The sequence below is a fragment of the Sinocyclocheilus rhinocerous genome, unplaced genomic scaffold (genome assembly GCF_001515625.1).
Source record: "Sinocyclocheilus rhinocerous isolate Xijiao unplaced genomic scaffold, SAMN03320098_v1.1 scaffold996, whole genome shotgun sequence".
Taxonomy (NCBI): Eukaryota; Metazoa; Chordata; class Actinopteri; order Cypriniformes; family Cyprinidae; genus Sinocyclocheilus; species Sinocyclocheilus rhinocerous.
The window spans coordinates 668,373-684,364 of NW_015660490.1; the positions used below are offsets into that span (position 1 = coordinate 668,373).

The 15,992-nt window shown below is 37.1% G+C and overlaps 1 protein-coding gene across 1 annotated transcript in view; it reads left to right on the plus strand.

Annotated features, from left to right (window-relative positions):
- The first annotated feature begins 524 nt into the window (after positions 1-524).
- The window catches only part of LOC107724966 (neuronal PAS domain-containing protein 1-like), a 61,326-nt gene continuing 45,858 nt past the window's right edge, over positions 525-15,992 (plus strand). The window contains exons 1-2 of the mRNA XM_016534067.1: positions 525-1,018; positions 12,021-12,196. Of these exons, the coding sequence (XP_016389553.1) occupies positions 12,102-12,196 (95 nt within the window). The 5' untranslated portion in view covers positions 525-1,018; positions 12,021-12,101. The remainder of the gene's footprint in view (positions 1,019-12,020; positions 12,197-15,992) is intronic.

Below are 15,992 nucleotides of genomic sequence, written 5' to 3' on the forward strand. Positions count from 1 at the left end.
CAGTATTCAGCGGAGAAAGTGAGTGATGGAGAGAGAGAGAAACGGAGGAAAGAAAGGAGGAGGGGGTGATGTATCAATATTCTGAGTAGTGTTTGAGGGCAAGAAGAACGAACCGGGGAGGGGTGGGAGAGGGGCGCGGGTGTGCGAAACAGTCCGAGCGGGTTTATTCGCTCAGTGTTTGTTAGCATGAGCCCGTTGGGGCGAAATGATATCAATAGAGCAGTTACGCTGAGGACGGAGACTAAAGTATGTGTTTGTCTGAGAGAAGTGTTGTTCAATTCGAATGTGACGGAATCTTAGCCGAACGCTAGCCATAACTCCACTCTCCCTTGCTCTCTTTTACTCTGTGTGCTAATCAGCATTTGAAAGGCAGCTTTGACAGTGAGAAAGAAAAGTGAGGGCAGCGGGGAGGAGGGAGTGTAAACGAGAGAGAGAGAGAGAGAGAGAGGGAGGGGCCGTACAAGCATTTCTTTTATATTTACTAGCGATTGAGGGGAGAGAGAGTGAGCGGGTGAAGAGACGACTGGTGCGTGCAGCTTTCCCAAGAGGAAATGAAAAGAAAAGAAGCTCAACGAGGAAAGAGAGAGAGCCAAAGCGGGGAGCACGCCAGAGAAGGAAACAGACTCGCATCCTCTAACTCCAGTCATATCTGAGGCGATCCCGCTTGGAAAGTGAGGGAGGAGAGAGAGTGAGAGCGCGGTCACTACCGCCGCCGCCGCTGTGCGCCCACAAACACACGCACACACACGCTTTTGCGGCAGCAGACCGCTGTGTATTCGCCTGCTCTTTTGTGCCGGCAGCTGGGATTGTTCTTGGCCCCGTCTGACCCCCTTGTCACACCCCGTGTGAGTGTGTGTGTGCGTTTGTATGTGTGTGTGGGAGCGCGAGGGGTCCTGAAACGTGGACTGAACAGAGGGGAGGGTCACCGGTTCGGGTATCCGGACGGGTCCGAGGCATCTGAGGAAGAGGAGGAGGGAAACATCTGCCCCCAAAACAGCTGGGTGGACATGCACATCAGGTGAGTCCCCTTGTAGTGGGTAACACAACTTCCTCTTGTTCTAGTCCATGTTGACGTCCACATGCCAGACTGTCACATGTATATCTGACAGTTTTAAGTCTCACTCTGATGTAGATCCGATCGAAGGGTTTCTCCTTTCTCCTCTTAAACTTGTTGATGGCTGCATGCCTGGAGGCTTCCTGGGAAAGTTTTTGGGAAAGACACTTTGCTCATAAGTGCACTTGTTTTCCTCCCTCAATGACGGAGGTATTGGGAACGGAGGGGAGGAACGCTGGGGTTAATTGTGCGGACCGCCTCGGCTCGCTCTCAAACATCCGCTCTCACTTAATTAGTGGATTTTACAAGATTAGTGCGCTTTGCATTGACGCCGTGTTCTGTGGAAGGTAGTGAATGGTAGCGGCGAGACGGCCGTCTTCTGTTATCTGATGTCTTTGGAATTAACAGCTTCTTCTAAATGACTGGATTTATATTAGGGATGAAAAGCACGGGTAAATATGAACCTTTTCCTTCATCAGTCAGTTTGGGCTTCGCATGGGATTATTAAAGAATCTAAATAGTTTGTAATGATGTGTTTGAATTCAGTTCTGCTTGTTTTTTAATTAACTTTTTGAGAAGAAAAAAATTTAAATACACTTTTTAAATGCATATTTATTATTGTAACAAGAAGTGTCAATATTATTGCATAATAATAATAATAGTAATAATAATTTATCTCACTGTTATTATTTGTCATGCATCTTAGACAATTATTTTGATGCTGGCAGCACTTTAGATTGCATTTAAGTTGCAACCTTAAGCGAAGTCACTGTAGTTCTATATATTCATTTAGCACATATTGCATGTGACTATAATGAATTATTACAGTAATAACAATGACTGTATTTTTAAGCAGCTCCACAAAATATTTTTACATTAAATCAATTTGTCAGTATTAGTCTGTACTTACCATGTACTTACAAAGTTATTACAATGTAACAAACTAGATTGTAAAGTGTAAGTACAATTCTCATTTATAATGTGTATTTTCCAGCTAGATTGCTTAATAAAAAGAACATTCATACTGTTTATTTGTTGTGTAGCTATGCTGGACAGTTGGAATTATAGGGCAGGAATTATTTTGACACTTTCACACTTACTATGGGAGCAGTTGCCCAGGAAAAACACAAAAAGTGAGTGAACCTGCTTGGGACTCTGGGTCATTTTAGGTTTAGGAGGGTGGAAGTTTGCTTGCTGGTTTCTTTTCATCATTTTGCTTTGGTTGAGTGTTTCGGTCAATAGCTTCTGGGAATCTACCTGTTGCTCTTTAAATGTAATTGTCTGAACACACTGTAAAAAGTGAAAAGGAGCAGATAATAAAGCTTAAGCTTTTCTACCTAACATACCAGTTTAAAATGATTGTGATTATGTAGAGTAATGCAAAGTTATTCAGTCATATTAAAAAAAAAAATTAACTTGAATAAAAGTTGTTTATTTAGATGTTACTGCAGTACATATAGAACATTTTTTTTGGTAACAGTTTTTATTGCTTATTGCTTTTAAATTGTCTTTATATTTTTGTTGTTGTTTAGATTCCAGCTGGACAGTGTTTGCTGAATAAAACATGTTACTAATGGTTACTATAATTTAACATAGTGTAACTCTATTAATCACGGATCCAAAAATGGCCATTTTATTGAAAGTGAGCCGGTATGTTAGTAAAGCATACACATCCAAAGACTATATCCGCATTTGGGGGCATCTCGGAAAAGAACGTGAATAGAGAATTGATAGAAGTTATCCAGGTATGTACGAGGGAGCTATAGGACCATAAAAGCCGTCACACACACACTTGGAGTGGGACAGACAGGCCTGGTGACAGACAGTGTCAGCGAGGTGTCAGTGAGAAGCTGTTGGTGTCACACTTGGTTGACCTGATCTGTGGTCAGGCTGTCCACTGCAGCCCGTTGTGACTCTTTACATAACCACTTCCTGCCACTCACACCCAGCTCTGCAGGGACACGCGCGGATATTTATATACTCAACATACACACACGCACACACACACATCGATATGCCCTTATAAACACACACACACACACACACAAACAAGAGCCCCTGTCGATATACAGACCCCTCAGTCTTCTGCAGTCAAGAAGATGTGATCTTACTAACTGCTTTTGACCTATACTGCAGCCTTGAAATGATCGCTCATCATCCATAACATGTACATAAGCATTACACAAGTGAGACAGAGCACCTTACGACAGTCAGATATTGTCAATATATTTTTGAAACCAATGGTGAATCTCATGAAAATGTTTAGGTCGCATTTCACCCCAAAATAATAATAATAAAAAAAAAAAAACTATTAACATAAAAATTGTTTAAATGTAAATAAATTCAAATTAATATTTTCAAACATCTTTGCATTACAAATAAGCTTATTTTCCCACAAATTCACAAAACAAAAAATCTCAATGGTGTAAACTTTTATTGCATTAAAGTAACGCGTTTTTGGGAATATTTGTTTAATTGGCATTAAAATAATGTATCAGTTCAATATAAGCTTCATTTTCTTAATGCAAAATATAATTTCTTAGTTTTTTCTTTTGATTTGAAAATGAAATGTTCATGAAAGGTTTTATGTGATTCACACACATATTCTGCAGTTGTCCATGTGGGAAAAAAAGCAACAAACATGCACTCAGTATATTAAATGTATCCATAATAGTGCAAAATCCTCGTATTCTCACTGATGTGCAAATGGTACTCCGCTTGATACAGGGACGTTTAAATGCACTAATATGGCTGGATACAGACTAGACTTTTCTCTGACATCATCTGCGCAGCGGTCTCTGGCTGTTTGACCCTATGTGTGTTTCAGGACCCGTTCCCTTCCTAAGGGGCCGAATACTGTGTGTGTTTCAGATTTAACAGTATTCACAATGCAATTCTTCAATATTTTGAAATGCGTATTTTTTCTTTATAGTTCTTTCATTTTAAAAGTTATAGAACTGTGCACATCCAACCTGAGTCAATGAAATAAAGATCATTCAGTCTTGGAATAACTGAACAAGACATGTTTATATTGAAATCTCTGATTTATGTTGGCAAATCTGAATGAGAGACCGTTGTATAATATCTGGAAGAGACACATGTCAAGATTACTGGATTTAAAAAAAAAAAATTTTCACCACATACTCTCCGTTTAATCTCACTGCTGTCTAGGAAAAAAAAAAACAGAGATATTAAAGAGATTTCATTGAGATCCCCCCCCACTAACTTTCTTTGTGAACATCTAATTTTGTCACTGTTGAATGATTGCTTATGTCCTTAGAGCTTCAAGGGTTGAGAAAATCTGAAAATTACTGGTATATTTTCCTCTCTCAAGCTTTCAATTCCTTAGTCACTGTTTTGCTATTTAAAATTTTATTTAAAAAGAAACACAAAATTTGTCTTCATGTGAGGGACGTATGGAAGATCTCAGGGGCCAGTCGAGCATCCATTCCGCTTTCCGCTTCACCGTTGCGGGTCTGGGCGGGTAGGGTCCATTTGATCTAATCAAATGGGGTATTGATTCCATTTGATAATTAATGGGCCTGCAGGTGAAGATGAAGACGCAGCCTCCAGCTCGAAGGATTTGAGAGGAACCTTGGACTGGGAGTGATGGGAAGCCGCCAAGGTCAGCGGCAAACCACGAGAGCTGTGTCCAGCAAGAGCGCAGAGCGAGAGAGCTCCAGTTAAACGAGATAGGGAGAGAGAAATGCTGTTGACCAGAGCTGATTTATCAGCGTTCGAAGAAAACGAGACAACATCTGACTTCCTAATGCTGAACTTCAAATGCAGAGAGATGCGAGGAGAAATTAGTATTCTGCAGAAAAAGCTCCATATATTGATAGAAAACTACGTGCAGTATATATACAGTATACGTGTGTGTGTGTGTGTGTGTGGCTGAACTATTTGCACTTCAAAGATATCGGATTAATAATTTCAAAAGCAAATATAATTTAATGTTACAAGCTATAATATCATTTCTGCAGTTATTTATATTAAATATTACCTTGATATGCTCTTTATAAGTGCATCCAAGACTGAGAGGAGTTCAAATTTTTTTTTCTGCATGAAAATAGAATTTTCTTTTCTGCATGACTTTGTGTTAATCTTTTAAAGATGACTTTTGTTCTCTCGGATGATTTTAGTGACATAACTACTTTGTTTTTGCGACTTTTGCAGCCCTTACAGAAATAACAACCATGAACTTCTTTTTTTGCTGACACTAATTAAGCCAAAGTTTGCACCAAAATAATTTTTTATTTTTTTTACAAGAGAACAAACTGGACTTACAGAATTGCATTGAACTTTAAAGTGATATTTGCTGTTCAGATGACAAGCTGCAATGAACATTAACAGTAAATGAATATGGAAGGTATTGATTGACTTTCCTTTTACTATCACTTTTGATGAATAAATTGTCAAAGGACAGCATATGGCATATGAGGAAAATTGGAAGAAAATACTATTTCAGTCTTTCTAACTAAAAATTTGTTTACTTGTCGGTTCTTTGTAATTATTTGTGAAATGTACTAGCAATTGTTAAAATTATAGTAAGTTCTACACTAAATGTGTTATTGTAGTTGAGAACCACTCTTGCTTTCTTCTGCAAGACACAAAAGGAGAAATTTCACAGATTTGATTTGTTTTCCATGCATTTACACTGAATGGGAACTTTAGCTTTCCAACTTCAAATATGATGTAAAAGTCTTCCGAAGCCAATTGATAAATGCGTTTCATGAGTAAATGATGAGTAAAAGATGAGTAAAGGATGACCGAACTGTCATTTTTGGGTGAGCTGGTGCTTAAATTTTGTCCAAAGCTGAAGGCGAGATTTCAGCGTCAGTAGTCAACCCCTCAGTGTCAGATTAACCTCTAGAAAGTTATGGTTAGAAAGCTGTGTGATGTGACTGGCCCGCCACAGCTGTTTGCTGTTTAGATTTTGTTAAGAAAAAGAGGGAAAAGGAGGCGGGTGCCTGGAAAGTGAGAGAGAAAGTGCGCGATGGCCACACACAGGAATTGTTTTCTTCTTCTGTCAAAGGCATTCAAAGGTCAAAGTCACTAGAGTCACCCTGCATTACAAAAAATGAATAATCCAGACTGTTCCAGAGGTCCTTCACGCATCCTCATACCACTGCATGTGACATTTAAAATGGAATGGCAGTGTTATATCTGGCCTGGAAATGTGGGACCAATAAATGTTGTGTGAGAGAGAAGAGAGAGGGAGTTAAAGAGAGTTGGTAATAGACGTGGTGTATTGTCTCCGTGCAGACTGGCTTAAATGTGTTCATTTTCCCCATTTGGCGGCTCCATACGGAGGGGCGGAGCGCACTAACGAACCTCTGACAGCTGGAGGCCCTAATTAACGATCCCCTCTGAAAACAAACAGCCACAGGCTCGTCCAAACACACACCCAGGCTTGGTTTGCTCCCGTACCCCGGCCTGAGCCAAATAACACCGCATACAAGCCATACAAATATAAATATTAGATTAAAAAACCTTGAAATTACTGTAAATTAGCAATGTTTAAGTACTAAAATTACTACAACTATAACTGAAGGAAAAATAAAGTTAAATAGAAATATTAAAACAAATGTAAAAAAGACAAAAGCACAGCAACATTACTAAAACAAACTGAAATTAAAACGAACAAATATTAAAATATTAAATACTATAATATACTTATGTTTTTTCCTAATTTTATTTGTTGATCTATGTATACACACACACACACTTGTATTTCACGGAAGTCTTTGGGATTATAAGACGTTTTGAAGTTTAAAGAAGTTCATTTTTGAAAATTCCCGCTCTTTCTAAATCCATACAGTTTGAACGGTCTCTAATGCAGCACTGGGCTCAAATAATAAATGCCGATTTTTATTGTTCACCAAATGGGTTCAGCTCAGTACCGTAAGGGAGAATATTTTAATATAATATTTAATTGGAAAATACTATGGAAACTCATGTGTTTTGAGGCTTGAGCATACTGCGGTAATAACACTGACATTTTTTTTAGCTATAAGTTTGACTGCATCATATAATAATTGCTGTTAATAGTGTTCATTGTCTGTTTGATTACGTCTTTAATTGATTTTTCCGTACATTTCTGCCATATGTACATTAACTGACAGTCACCACTGATAAGCTACCACTAAATATTGTAGAAACTTAATTTGCTGTAAAGTTGCTTTGCAACGATTTGTATCGTGAAAACGCTATACAAATAAACTTGAATTGAATTGAATAGAAAATATGACACTTTAAACCATACTTGTACTCTTCTTAGATATTGTTTTCACAAGTTTTAAACCAATAAGTACAAATACTTATCAAATTTTCAACCTTTGCGGAGAAGCTCACCAAAATGATTGACGAACGTCTCTTTGTATATATACATTGTAAATAATTATTTGAACAAAGAAAGATTTTTAAGAAACTACTATATCAGTCTTTCTACTTTAAAATTAAACTTTTAATTCAGTGTGTTTCTTTGTAATTATTTATGAAATTTACTCGCCGTTTTTGAGTGAAAATTTGTTTTAAAATCATTGTTTTCAAAATTGTTGCTTCAAATTTTTCAAAAATTGTGCCAAATTGTTTTCAGTGTAGTGTTTCTGGAAGACAAATCTGAGAACTTTTACGGAGAAACTCACGAAGACCAAGATAGTAAACGAACATCTTCTGTCTGCAATGTCTTCACAAAATCTCGCAATAAATGTTGTTGAGAACGTGACATCAATATTGAATTGATTTTTTTTTTTTAGGTTGAGGGGGCAAATTTTCAAGTCAATTTAAAAACTAGTTGAGACACTGAAAACGTCAGAAATTCAGAAACTGGAAGATTTCAAAACATTTATGCAAAATGTCATTGAAATAACTAAATTGCAAAATAATTTTTTACAGTGTATGCAAGTAGTACTAAAACAACTGTTCCAAACCTGAATGATTTTCTTTCATCTGCAGAACACAAAATAAGTTATTTTGAAGAAATTTGTTCATACAATGAAAGTCAGTGCAGTCCAGAACATTGGACCATTGGACTCCATTGACTTAGACAAAAAAAAAAAAAAAACTCAAAAGAAAGTAAGTCATAAAGGTTTGAAATGACATACGTTGCCTTCTATGTGTACATTTATTTTATTTATTTATTTTTTTCAGTTAATGCACCTTGGTATTGCAGGCATTGCTAGGGCATGGACTGCATTATAAGAAGCTGGTTTTAGCTCATCAGCTTTCAAGGCACAATAGCAATGTGTCTATATGATAGATCTACAAATTCCAGTGAGTTTTAGACATAACCAAGTAAATTATTAATGCCTAGAAATGCCTAGAAAACATGGTAAATGGTAAAATGGTAATTAATAATAAAAAAGGTAATTAATTTATATCTTTCAACAGGACCAGCAAAGATGTTTATCCAGGAACATGTCCTACTTGGCTAAATCACAATCAACTTGATTTGTACAACTGACGCAGCATATTGATTGACCGAGTACTTTCACAAATATATGAAGCAGCTCTAACACTGCCAAATATTAATTTCCTGTAAATGTCCAGTCCTTCAGTGGAGGAGACTGCCTCTTGTTCTCAGTCTGGTAGATGTGGTGCTTTTAACTTTATAGTTGACTTTCACAGCAGATCATGACCTTCTTCGATGCCATTGTTCGTTTGCGAAGGGCATGAATGCTTGCACACCTTGCATCAAGGTTACAGAGTTAATTGAACAATTACGCTGGACAGGACCTCCAGTATGTCTGCAGAGATAGTGAGGATGCCGAGCGAGATCCTGCACGCGATTAGATGAGGCATGATAGGCTAAAGACCAGGAATCACAATGTGTGTGTGGTACAGTTGCTAATGCTAATTGCACTCCTTCACATGTAGATGTGTTTTGTTTGTCCATGTGTGCTTCTGATCTTTTATATGTGCCAAATTTTGTGCAAGTGTTGTTCCATATACAATTTATCAGCAATTTTGAGTTCTAATGACGTCAAATTTGTCACACGTTTCTCCTAAGAGCTGTAAATGAGTGTGGAACGTATAGCTCAGATCATTTTGCTCAGGTCAGTTTGATATTTTGTAAATGAAATATTATTGGAGTATGTTTTACAAGAAAATACTATGCTAGTCTTTCTGCTTCAAAATGTCATGTTTAATTCAGTGTTTCTTTGTAAGTTTTTGAATTTACTAGCAATTTCTGAGTAAAAATTGTTTCGTTTTCAAAATCATTGTTTCAAAATTGTTTAAAAAATTGGTCCAAATTGTTTCCGTGTAGCGGAGATGAAAATCAATTGGGTCTGTTTCTAGAAAATCTGAGAAGTGAGAGATTTCTCCATTTGTGACCCTGGAGCACAAAACCAGTCTTAAGTCGCTGGGGTATATTTGTAGCAACAGCCAAAAATACATTGTATGGGTCAAAATGATCGATTTTTCTTTTATGCCAAAAATCATTAGGATATTAAGTAAAGATCATGTTCCATGAAGATATTTTGTAAATTTCCTACTGTAAATATATCAAAACTTAATTTTTGATTAGTAATATGCATTGCTAAGGACTTCATTTGGATAACTTTCAATTTTATAAAAGGCGATTTTCCTCAATATTTTGATTTTTTTTGCACCCTCAGATTCCATTTTTCAAATAGTTGTATCTCGGCCAAATATTGTCCCATCCTAACAAACCATACATCAATGGAAAGCTTATTTATTCAGATGATGTAAAAATCTCAATTTTGAAAAATTGACTCTTATGACTGGTTTTGTGGTCCAGGGTCACATTTGCTCTCTGTGCTTTGTTTCTCATTATTGAGAAACAATTGAGATAATAAAGAGATCTTGTACACTGTAAAAAAAAAAAAAATTATTTGATCAAAGATTATTGGAGTACATTTTACAAGAAAATACTACTTGACTCATTCTACTTCATAATTACAAATTTTATTTAATGTGTTATTTGCTAATTCTTTTTAATTATTTGTGAAATTTACTATCAATTTCTGAGTTAAAATAGATTCTACACCTATATATTTGTTATTGTATTAAATTTCTCTTCTGGGCAACAGAACAGGGTCTAAGTGTTGTCTTAACCTAACAAGCACATTAAAGCACATCTCATACAGTCTCTGCAGCTTATGCTAAGCTGTTGTGAGCCATGATGTTATAGTGCTTGTCTTGGGCTCACCTGAAATTAACAGGGCTTTATACAAGTTCATGTTGTGCCAGAGGTGGCATCGACCCATGTGATGAATCCGCTGATGTTGTGCTGGTTGTGTGTGTGTGTACTGAGCCAGGTTAGGTCAAAGGGGTAGTGTAGGGCTGTGGCATGTAGCCAGTATGACTGTGTAGTGATTATCCCAGAGCTGGCCAGCGGGCATCTCACGCCTGTGGGTATGGCATCACGCTGCTGGAGGGCACGCTGGCCCTTTAAATGTCATAGAGATAGGGCCAGGACAAGCTCTAAGGCCAAAAAGCCCTGGAAACTCATGGAATTGGAGTCTGTTTTTGTGTGTGTTTGTTATTTGGGATTTGCTGTACGTCCACAAACCCAGTTGGATTTAAAGCGATACATTTTGTAAATAATAATAACACTGTATATCCAAACTTACATGGGTACATACAGTACACCAGCGTTAAGTGGTATGTACTATCACAAATCTCAACTGCTTGATTGTTTACATTGTTGCAAAATAGTTGCATACATGTCATATTCTCACATACATAAAGTAATACATACTGTTTAGCAGTGTTAACTGCCTGATTTTTATATATTTTTAAATTTCATCACAAAATATAAATATATTATTGCCCAGCTCTTTATGTAAAGTTGGATATATAAATATGTCTAACTTTATCCATATACATACAGTATAATCACATATTCTCTATAGCATATCTCAACTGCTTGATTGCATGTATTGTTGCAAATCGTTATAAGACACTCTAGAACAGACTATTTTGTTAAGCGACAATGAATAGCAAAGGAAGAATCCGGAACCGGCTCTCTTGTCTGTGTACTCTTGTATTTGGTTGTTTGATATGCACCGATGCAGTATATAAAAATCTAAACAGCTCTTTGAAAACATGTAAATACTGTTTTACTTCCTTTATGCTGCACGACAAGTGGGGTCGGAAACGGAAATTTGGCTGATTGGCTGTTATTATGAGTGAGTCATTAAATCGTTCTTTAAACCAGTGGTTCCCAACACTGGTCCTGGAGGCACCCCAACACTACACGTTTTCCATGTCTCCTTAATCAAACACACCTGATTCAGGTCATCAGCTCATTAGTAGAGACTTCAAGACCTGAAATCGGTGCGTCAGAGAAAGGAGACATGCAAAATGTGCAGTGTTGGGGTGCCTCCAGGACCAGGGTTGGGAACCACTGCTTTAAACCAATGCAGTCAAAAACACCGAATGTCAAGAATGAACAAGTTGACTGTTTCCATTCAAAGCACTGATAGATTCCGGAAACAAAATACTTTTTATTTCTGAATGAATTAGTGAGTCATTGAATTATTCATTCAACCGATTTGTTCCAAAACACTGACAAGTTTGGCTGTATTAATGAATCATTGAATCATTCAACAGATTCTCAGTAAATGTAATTTGTAAGGGTTACGGAAATTAAATCAGTGCATTAAATTAATTTATCATTTTTATCATGTTTGTTAAAGCAAGTAATACTATTATTCAGTGTTGTAGTACTCAAGACCAGACAGGACCGGACTCTTCAGGACTGTTCACCAAGACCATATTTTCATACTGAGCATTTGGACTCAGTCTTGACTCTAACTCGACACATTTTGTGGTCTGTGCCGACTCGCGCAACTGATCTGCCACCCAGATTACCCTAGCGACTGCGTATGAGTATGCAAAAAACCACTCAGAACATAAAATGTAAAATTCTAGTTCACATCATAGCCGTTTATTTCAATACTCATTTGTCTCTTCCTCCTGTTCTGCTGTCTTTCAGCTCTTCTGTTGGGGGTCTCGGACTGACATAGCCTCGGCCAATCACAGCCTGAGTTAGAAGTGGCGGCCCATAGGGGGCGTGATGGCGGCCATGCCGTTCGTCAGCGAGGGAAAGTGTGTGAGCATGGAGTGGGACTTCCTACATGGGCTCCTCGCCAAACCACCCACCTTACCCTGGTGAGGACAAACACACCTTCACACAAACATACACATCAAATACTGTTCAATTTCTTTCCCGAATTCATTTTTTTCCCCTTATTTATTTATGGATTCTTTTCTTGTTTAAATTTGTCTTTATTCCTTTTTATGGTTAAATTAGATTTTAGTAATCCAAAAGCCTAATTAATTGAAATCATGATAGAATTTAACAACTGTTTAACAAAAAATTTTTTTTAGGGTTCCGCGAAATCTTTCTTTTTCCCCTAAAATTTTATTTTCCCCAAATTAGAATTTGTCCTTTATGGTTTAGTTACATTTTAATACTCAAAAACATATCTAATCAAATGAATTCATAACTACAAAACAAAGGTTTAATGTTAAAATTAAAACATGGAAGACAATTGTGTGAAACTCCTTAAAAAATCAAGTTTTAATCATTTTATTATCGTTATTATTACTTTGAGAAGTACATTCTACTGTACAATAGTACTATATTTCTGTCACAGTTTCTTCCAAGTTAAGCCATATATGATATGATGATAGTTTTCTCAAATGAAATGGAGAGGTGCTGGTGAAGTGACTCTCAGAGCAGCTCTGGAGATGAAGTTCATGTGTTCATGTCCTCATATAGTGAAATGGCAGACGCTGAAAACACCACTAGTATCACGCATGCCTGTGTAGTAGACGAAACCCCGGCACACATTCACACAGAGACATGCATAACTAGCAGACTTCAGATTTAAATAGCAGTCTTTTTGCACTTTAAAATTCACAGACACTAGTCCAAATCGCAGTTTGATTAAGTGAACAGCCCTACTTCAGATTTTTCTTCCAAAATTTGCCAAATTCCGTGACGTGTGTTTTCCACTTCATGGACATAACACACACACACACCTTGATGCATCAAATGAACAATCTTCCCAAACACATAGCTTTCGCTCCTGCCACAGCTTAGTGTAAGCCCTTGGTTTGGATCCATTAGCGGGAGATTAACTAAGTTTTAGTAGAATTATTAATGTCTTCTCAGCTGTGGAGGATATAAAACTCAACAGAATCAATGGCTCTGTATTGATTGAAACCTCCAGGGTCATCTTAGTACAACAATGAGATGTTCTTGGAGACTTTTGTACTTGAACAATGCTGTTTACACACCGAGAAATCTCACAGGACCGAAACACCGATCTACCATGGCACATACAATTCAGTGATATATACCAGGGGTTCCCAAACTTTTTTGTCAGCCAAACCTTTAGAACCCAGTTAAATGGTCACATGATATGCAAGTAAATTGATAAAATATTTAATCGGGGGGGTTTTTTGTAAGTATTTTATTTTGACACTTTAGCTGGAGTTAGTACACTCAAACCTCTTTTAGTTGTGATCGTGTCTCAGTCCACATTACATTCACACTGGTGTTTTAGCAATTTTAAATAATAATTATAATTTCTTGAAATAATAATAATTATTATTTTAACTGTGATTACAAAAATGGAGATAGAAATATATTACTGTTGTAAATTACAAAGTAATGTAAAAATAATATTTGATAATAATAATAATACTTTTATCTAACACTAAAAGTTAATGTCTCTTAAATTCACTTTCAAACATTAAAACTCAAGCTTTAAACATCCTCCAGCCTTTATTTTGCCAGAACACTGCTGAAATGCAGTATTATGTGAATGTGTAAACAAAGTACATCTTTACGTACACTGCGTTCCCAAATGCATGTTAAACTTGCAGCACCAGCAGAATTGGAGTTTGTTGCATTTACTGTGAACCGACAAGTTCTCAGACGATGAGGAAAAAACAAATCACAAGCTGCTCGCATGCCTCACTTTACTTTGAAACATGCAGTGCATCAGACTATCCAGTTATTGAATTAAATCACAGCCTTAGATTTGATAACAGCACTTAGCTTTATCACAATTATCTTGAACCCACAGTTATTTTTTTAAATTTTACAGTGAATATAATTAATTAGTAGCTTTTCATCAACTCACAAACCCCCCTTTAGGAAACCCTGATGTAGACAAACACACATAAACTATCGTTAAAATGCTGGATCACAGAAGTTTGCTGATTTACACACTCCGTCCCTTAAAACACAACACAGTCTTGTCTAAACAATTGAATTAGTCCATTTTCAATTTGAGGAACTGACTCTTTTGTGTGTGCTTTTTGGCAGTTCCCTTTCATTCTGTGGATCGCCCTCTTCACACACACACATTTTTTCCGCGCCGTCCCTCCCTCCCGTGCTCATACTGCCTTGCATCTGCAGGATGAATGAGAATCAATGTCACAGACACAGAAAGAGAGCGAGAGACGCGCGTTCGGCTCCGTCTCGCAGCGCAGTCACAAATTGTAGTCGCCGTGACAACATAATTCCTCCACTCAGGCCCCATTGAGAGCGAGTCGATATCCAATCAGAGCGACAGCTACCTGGGCCTGCCTCCGAGACAACCCCTCCCTCCATTGATCCCTCAATCAAGACTGGGGCTCACCACCCAGGAGGGAGCCTGGGAAAGAAACGCAGCCATTGGATTTGGGCTGGATGCTGGTGCAGGACTTCTGATGTAAGATCAGGCCTCCCACCGGCTACAGTGAACCTGATCACAGGTCAGCCATCATGCACTGAGATGCTTGGAAAAAGTGTGGAGAACAGCTGATGGGATCAAAAGAGATCCAGAGTGACAGCTTGTCGCTTACTGTCGATCTCCATTGAGGGCTATGCTGGAAAACAACATAATAAATAAATCCGGCCTGTTTTCTAAATGCATGTTATTGATCTGATAGCGAACGATTTATTCATGCATGTTTCATTTTATAAAAAAATTTTTCAACCATTTAATTTTTATTAATCGCAATGTTATAACTCAATCTTCTGTGAAGCGACAGACTTCTCTCTGGTGACTGATGCAAGACTTCTCTGATCGTTTTGTCTGCTTAAAACCTGCCCCTTTTTTACAGTCAACTGCAAGCTTGCATTTAGATGATCCTTCATCCAATCAACAACCAATGAATGTCCCTACCTTTTATTTTATTTTTTTATCAGTTGGATGTTTGTCACAATACAGAAGAAAATATCTGGGGCTACATCTGTTTCATTGCAACTTTAAAACTAATTGTAGACAACTTATAGTAACTATTGGGGACTATTGAGGGTGTTTTGAAGAATCCTATTGGTTCAAAGGAAAACATGCAACTTACATGAATTCTGTATGTTTTAATACTTACAAATGAGGCTGGAATAATGAACACTGAAACACAAAGAAAAAGAAAAAAAAAGCTTGCATTTATATGACATTTATAAGACTTGTTGGGCATTCACACTGACAGTGAAGTTATTTTCAATGTGAATTCAATCCCCTTTGAATGAGGGTTGCCAATTTTCAATGACATAAGTAAAAAAAAAAAAGTTTCTTTTTTTTTAAGCCGGAAGCTGAAAAACTTGCATTTATATGACATTTATAAGACTTGTTGGGCATTCACACTGACAGTGAAGTTATTTTCAATGTGAATTCAATCCCCTTTGAATGAGGGTTGCCAATTTTCAATGACATAAGTAAAAAAAAAAAAGTTTCTTTTTTTTTAACTTTTTGGTGCCAAGGACTCCCAAATATAATAATCCTTTTTTACGAACCCTATTCCTAAAATATAATATAAATTATATTTATTAAAAGGCCCTTTTGTACTGTTGAGAAAAACAGTGTCATGTAATATCGTATTAGATTATATAAAAGATTAAAGGGATAATTCACCCAAAAATGAAAATGTGATGTTTATCTGCTTACCCCCAGGGCATCCAAGATGT